This window comes from Sphaeramia orbicularis, chromosome 18, assembly GCF_902148855.1.
Source record: "Sphaeramia orbicularis chromosome 18, fSphaOr1.1, whole genome shotgun sequence".
NCBI lineage: Eukaryota > Metazoa > Chordata > Actinopteri > Kurtiformes > Apogonidae > Sphaeramia > Sphaeramia orbicularis.
Window position 1 is genome coordinate 15,869,228 of NC_043974.1, and position 6,884 is coordinate 15,876,111.

At 35.0% G+C, this 6,884-nt stretch overlaps 1 protein-coding gene across 3 annotated transcripts in view; it reads right to left on the reverse strand.

The window, feature by feature from the left end:
• Nucleotides 1–4,308, reverse strand: part of eml3 (EMAP like 3) — a 132,443-nt gene extending 128,135 nt beyond the window's left edge. Inside the window, exon 1 of one of the 3 annotated variants that reach the window (XM_030161680.1) lies at nucleotides 4,154–4,308. In XM_030161680.1, coding sequence (XP_030017540.1) covers nucleotides 4,154–4,178 — 25 coding nt within the window. In that variant the 5' untranslated portion in view covers nucleotides 4,179–4,308. Of the gene's footprint in view, nucleotides 1–1,762; nucleotides 1,783–4,153 lie in introns of those variants that run through there. The other 2 variants (XM_030161682.1, XM_030161681.1) reach the window with 2 other exon arrangements.
• Nucleotides 4,309–6,884: the final 2,576 nt, after the last annotated feature.

Below are 6,884 nucleotides of genomic sequence, written 5' to 3' on the forward strand. Positions count from 1 at the left end.
TACCATCAAGCTCTGCAGAAGCCTGATAATGACTGTCAGGTGTGCTGGAAGAGGGAAACATCTAAAACATGCAGGATAGCAGCCCTCGAGGACCAGGATTGGACACCCCTGGAGTAGACTAATGTTACTGTCTTTGCAGTTTGGACATTTGACAGACACATATAAACACAATACAGCCAACAGGTTCCTGGCAACGTAACTTAAGACCTACCGTACCAAATTTAATACCCTTTAAAGACTTGATTCATTCATCATCTGAACCTGCTTTATCCTCACTAAGGGTCACGGGGGTCGCTGGAGTCTATCCCAGCTACTTATGGGTGAAGGCAGGGGAGACGAATCACCAGTTCATCACAAAGACAAACAACCAATCACTCACATTCACACCTATGGGCAATTTAGATTAACCGATTAACCTATCAGTGCATGTCTTTGGATGGTGGGGGGAAGCCGGAGTACCTGGAGAGAACTCACATGCAAACTCCACACAGAAAGGTCTAACCCCCATCAACTGGTACTGGAATCAAACCAAAGACCTTCGTGCTGTGAGACACGAGCGCTATCTACTGCACCACCGTGTCACCCTTAAAGACTTTTTTTAAGGTATTAAATGCAGATTTGTAAATTCAAGACTTTAAAGACATTTTAACCCTTTCATGCAATTATGAGAACCTTGGTCACAATATTTGTGTGTTTTTATTGCTCTTTAGGCATGAAAAAAACATGTGATTTAGTTTTGTTTTTTTTTAAGGAGTTACAAAACTGTCCACTCAGCCGGACCCCATGCATTTAATTTTTCAAGCAAAGAAACATGTATTTAAAACCTAATATCAGAAAGTGATATGGAAAAGTATGCAATAAGAACATTTTTAATGCTGCTAATCACATGTTTTCCCACATTTTAACATACTCTAATACTAGTTATTATTCATTTCATGGAGATAATATGCAAAAAAAAAAACTGTTTTGTTTGTTGATTTACACTAAAACATGTTACTGCAGATCAGGTTTATCAAGAACAGCATAGTTACAGTAACAGTATGAAATGCACTGTATGGGATGATGCATAAGTGTCCACTGTGTTGGCTGATATGGAACTAAAACAATAAAACCCATGAATATACAAGAGAACAGCTGGAGAATAGCTGTCCACTGTAGTGACCACTGTGCATGAAAGGGTTAAGACCCCATGGGAACCCTGTATTGCATTTTCAAGAAGATACGTGCTAATCTCAGAAGTAGGGCTGTGTATTGGCAAGAATCTGGCGATACGATACAAATCACAATACTAGGATCACGATACAATGTATCACGATATATCATGATACTGTTAAAAAGGCAATTTTTTGTTTGTTTCTTTTTTTAATGATTATTTACGTGAAGAATTGAATTACACCAGAAATCTGCACAAACACTAAACACATTTTTATTTGATCAGAACAGGATCTAATGTTATATCACAAAACGTTCCTGTGTTCAAACTGAAATGATGTTTTACAGACATTACAGTTTAAGATCCTGTTCAAATGTTCATATTCTGTTAGTTCAGAACTAACATCAGAACATTATTTTAGTTCAATCCCAACAAAGGTACTAACATTATTTAATAAAAGAGTGTTAAATAATAATTGTAATGACTAAATTACTTATATCCATGTATATCCATATATATTTGCATGGATTTTATATATCATATCAGCTTCTAACTCTATTTCAGATATTTTCATGTCACTGTGTATTATGGAGCAGTTTTTTTTTTTACCTCTTCTGTGTTGTGTCCAGAGTAGAAGGCCAGACCGACACCTGAGTAGGATAGAGATGATTTCTCACAAGGGTCTTATCTCTAAGTTCCTAGCACTGAACAAAACACTTTCGACACACCATAATTTTCTCATCTTTATCTTACGGGAGACAGAAGACTACATTGTGACTTGTATTTTTGGGTTCAGACAGCTTCAGCCTTTGCCTGAGGTGTATCTCTTTCTTGGAGCTCCAATAAAGTGATTACTCTTGACACTGAACGCTTGAACTGACCCTTCTTTATTGAAGACGAATTAGTAGAGTATTATTTTTCCATAACATAATAAATAAAATAGAAACAAAAAAGAAAAACAACAATGAACCTCCACAATATCTTTATTTGAATAAATACCTAAAAATATCGACACAGTACTTTTTAATATCGATACAGTATTGTGAAATGAAATATCGCGATATATGGCAGAACCCATATTTTCTTACACCCCTACTCAGAAACAAACTTCCTAGCACTATGAATGGGAGTCTGGGTGGAGAACATGATCAACTTGTTGCAAGTGCATCATGAACCACTGCAGTGAGCTGTTCACATCATCTGACCCGTGATATGGTGCAACACAGTCATCTGACAGTGAAACATGGACACACGGAGGTCAAACAAAGACTTTTAAAACTGACTTTCATGATGTTTAGCCCTGATTAGTTCACAACATTAACTTCCCTGCATTGGTTTTTCACACTCAGCACCATCAGGTTACAGTTAGAGCATACATTCTTCCAACACTGAGGTACAGCCTTGCCCACAGATGCTGGCGAGCATCCCCATGTGATATTTACTGTTCCCCAGTGCCCTGCCGCTCCACCATTTTACAAGACAAGTAAACACAACATCAGCGCATAAGGTGGGACAGCAGGGCCTGCAGATACGCAACAAAAGCAACATTGTGCAACACGGTTGTAGCTCCTGTAAAACAGCCAGCATTGTGGGGGCGGAGCGGGTGGAGCTTTTGAAACATACCGCTTTGTTGCACGCTTGCAAAACATAATGTAGCTGCATTTCTTTTAGTAATACAGATTGTTGGTGCAAACACTAGAGCAGTTTTTAAGCATGTAACTTGCTCTTTTTATGCATCTTTGCAGGCAGCAGTGTTTTATTTGATCTTCTGACAGCCCTACTGCTGCTGTTGACTGAATTCCACTAAAGCACAGCCAGGGCCTCATGAACTTTTGCAGCAACGAAGGATCTCATTAACAAAGAGGGAGGTTTTTTTTTTTTTTTTTTTTAATAAAGACTGAAGTTTCAGCTTACTCTGCTCACTAAGCATGTCAAATCAAAGTGACACAGATGAAGAAACACAACTGATTTACAGCCGTGCTTTCGTAAACTCAGCTGTTTGGAAATAAAACAGCTAAATCTTCAGGTGGTGAAAATGAAAGTTGTAGAAATTTTACCTGCAGCAACTGTTTACCAACACTTGAGGATATGCGGCATGTTACTTACACCTACACAGTCTTGGAACGGAACTAAGTACACTTACTCGAATACTCCGTTGAGCTGATGCATATTCTTCTACTTCATATACTTCTGCTCCTCTACATCTCAGAGGAAATTATTGTACTGTTTGACCATTACATTTATCAAACAGCTTTAGATACTTTGCAGATTGATATTACAAGACGCACAAATTTGTTATTAAATTATTATATATTATTATAGTTAATCTGTACAATAGTAATCACAATGATCTAATAACAGCTGCAACAATAAAAATAACCACAACTACAATCTAGAAATACACTGTTTATCATTCTGAAATGGATCAGTGTGTACTTTCACTTTTGATGCAAATAGTTAACTTGTAAGGGAGTACTTTTACTCTTGGTATTGCTGCTTCTGCTCATGTAAATTTGATTTGTGTACTTCCTCCCCTGCACCTCCACAGCTGCTGTCATTTGCAACGATGCCTCTCTCACTGTTGGAAAAATATAAATAAGTGATGCATGTGACGCTTTGCTTGTCAATCCAAAATATTCAGGAGAGACACAAAGCACCTCTAAAATCCCTCAAAATGTCAATATTTTGGAGATCTGTGTTTCCCCACTGTCTCCTTCCACCAAAATATAGATTTGAATGTGGCAGCCAGTTCTGCTAAACAACTATGCAACTTCAAAGCGTGTGTAAATTTGACTTAAAACCTGCACACATGAACGGATTAATAGTTTTAAAGTTTCATACCATGTTGAAAGTCATTTTGATCACCATGTGAGCGTCTGGCGAAAACCAAACAACTAATTATCGCTCTATTAAGTAGTTTTTACATCACACAGTGAACGCAACACTCATTAAAAGTCCTCATGAAATAATAATAACTGAACATAACCGTGCTTTACTCACCCAGACTGTTTGTAGAAGAATCCATAATCCGATGTGAGTCTAGATGAAAAGTTTGTACTGAGGTGTGTTTTCCATGCTGAGAGGAGTGTCACAAGTCACACACTGAAGACTGCGTCAAGTTGCCAAGTTTAACAACAATTTCTCAGGGAAGTTGCTCTTTTTTTTCCTGTCAGTAAAAGCACCATGAATAACATGAGTTTAACTTTACTGGAAAACAGGATAAAGCAACTTTAAACTTTAAAAAAAACTATTGATATTACATGTGAATATGTTCTATTTGATATTACTTCCTTGTATTGTTTACCACTGGATTTATTTACTCTGATATCATTTCGGTTTTTTTTCCTTTTCCTAATGAATGTAGTTTTGATGCAAATAATAGTAACTGCAACTTTATATGCATTAATGAAAACAACTAAAGAAGAAAACAAACCTTACTGACGACTAAAAATATTCAAGTGGCTTCCGGAAGTGCTGTACTCCATAATGACTAACTTTACAAATTTCACCATGCAAACTTGTACCAATATATAATGTCAAAGTGAGTGTATTAACGCTTAAAAATACCTTAAAATCCTGGTTTCTTCACGTATACTGTTGAAGAAAACACGGCATAGAAAGACTACACTTTATGCAGCTGCTTAATAAAACACTTTTAAAAGTACTTTGTCGCCATCTTGCGACGTTGTTAGGTATTACATAAATACTTTACAGCCTGCAATTAAACTGAACTCATTGTGAATGTTCATGGTAATAAAAAATACTTAGAGTTCTTTATTAATCTCAGGAGGAAATTAAAGCCTAACAGCAGCCATTTTACACAGAAGAAACCAGAGGTTCAATTATACGAGACAAAATTAACTCAATGAAACATTAAAAATCAACAGATTGTGATAATATACTTGTGTAAAGTGCCTTGATGTAATTTTTGGAGTAATTTGATATTCTACAAGTAAAATTTAAATGTATTAGTCAATCTTAAACATGATGTGTTTAACCCTTTCATGCATGAATTGTGAGAACCTGAGTCAAGATTTATTTTTTGAGTGTTTTTATTCCTCCTTAGCCATGACAAAAACAATGTGATCGAGTTTTTGTTTTTCTACGGAGTTACAAAAATATCCATGCATTTAATTTTTGAAGTAAAGAAACATGTGTACATAAACAATGTAATATTATTATTAAAAATGTAATAAAAACATTTTTAACGCTGCTAATCTGATGTCTTCTAACATTTTAACATATTCTAATGCTAGTAATTACTCACTTCACGGAGATAATATGCAAAAAAAAAAAAAAAAAAAAAAAACTTTTTGTCTAACAAATAACAATTGATTTACATTCAAATATGTCACTGCAGATCAGGTTTATCAAGAACAGCACAGTTACAGTAATTGTATGTATTGCAGCGTATGGGATGATGCATGTGTCCACTGTGTTGGCTGATATGAAACTAAAACAACAAAACCCAGTAATATACAAGAGAACAGCTGGAGAATAACTGTCCACTGTAGTGACCTATGCATGAAAGGGTTAAAATGAGTAAATAAATATCGGAATAAATAAACAGCGTGAAAACAATTTTAAGCTCATTTAAACAGCCAACGCTAGTAGCATAATGCTAGCTCACTACGCTTCCCAAGTATCTATACAAATTATATTTTTAGTTTCAGTAAAAAAAGTATTACTAATTATCTAAGTAATAAGTGTTTGTTATGTTTGCAGTGTGTATTTATGCATTATAAAACTAACATTATTTATGAAACTGAATTTTATCATATATGGCAGGGCACTAAGCTAGCTTAGTTGGCTAGTCATTTACGTTACAAGTTATTTAACCCTTTCATGCATACTGGTCACTACAGTGGACAGTTATTCTACAGCTGTTCTCTTGTATTTTCATGGATTTTATTGTTTTAGTTCCATATCAGCCAACACAGTGGACACTTATGCATCATCCCATACACTGCAATTCATACAATTACTGTAACTTTGCTGTTGTAGATAAACCTGATCTGCAGTAGCATGTTTGAGTGTAAAAAAAAAAAAAAAAAAAAAAAAAAATTGCTTATTGATATTAGACTGTAATTAGCAGGAGTTTTTTGTTTGTTTGTTTGTTTGTTTGTTTGTTTTGGGTTTTGTTTGTTTGTTTTGTTTTGTTTTGTTTTTCACATATCATCTCCATGAAGTGAGTAATATCCAGTATTAGAGTATGTTAAAATATGAGAAAACATCATATTAGCAGCATTAAAAATGTTTTTATTTCATAGTTCTCACACAGTATATCAATAAGTTAGTGTTTCTTTGCTTCTAAAATTAAATGCATGATGTCCAGCTAAGTGGACATTTTTGTAACTCCATGAAAAATAAGTTACTTAAAAAAAAAATTTTCAATCACTTTTTTTCATGCCTAAAGAGGAATAAAACACTCAGGAAAGAAAAATATATTGATTATGTTTCTTATAATTCATGCATGAAAGGGTTAAGTAGTTATTTACTTTTTAAGGCTGTTAAAAAGCAACGCTAGCTACATCAGGGTCTCGCCTGTTGGGACTGATGATAATTGGTGTTAAATCTATCTCATTAACTCTAACTCGAACTAACATTTATTTTAAACTTGCTAGTATTGACACAGAATGTATAGTTATGTGAACGCATGTTTTCTGACTTACCTCATTTCACGCTGACAGCAGTAGCGGAACCATCGCTCATACCGTTTCCTGTTGCTTGG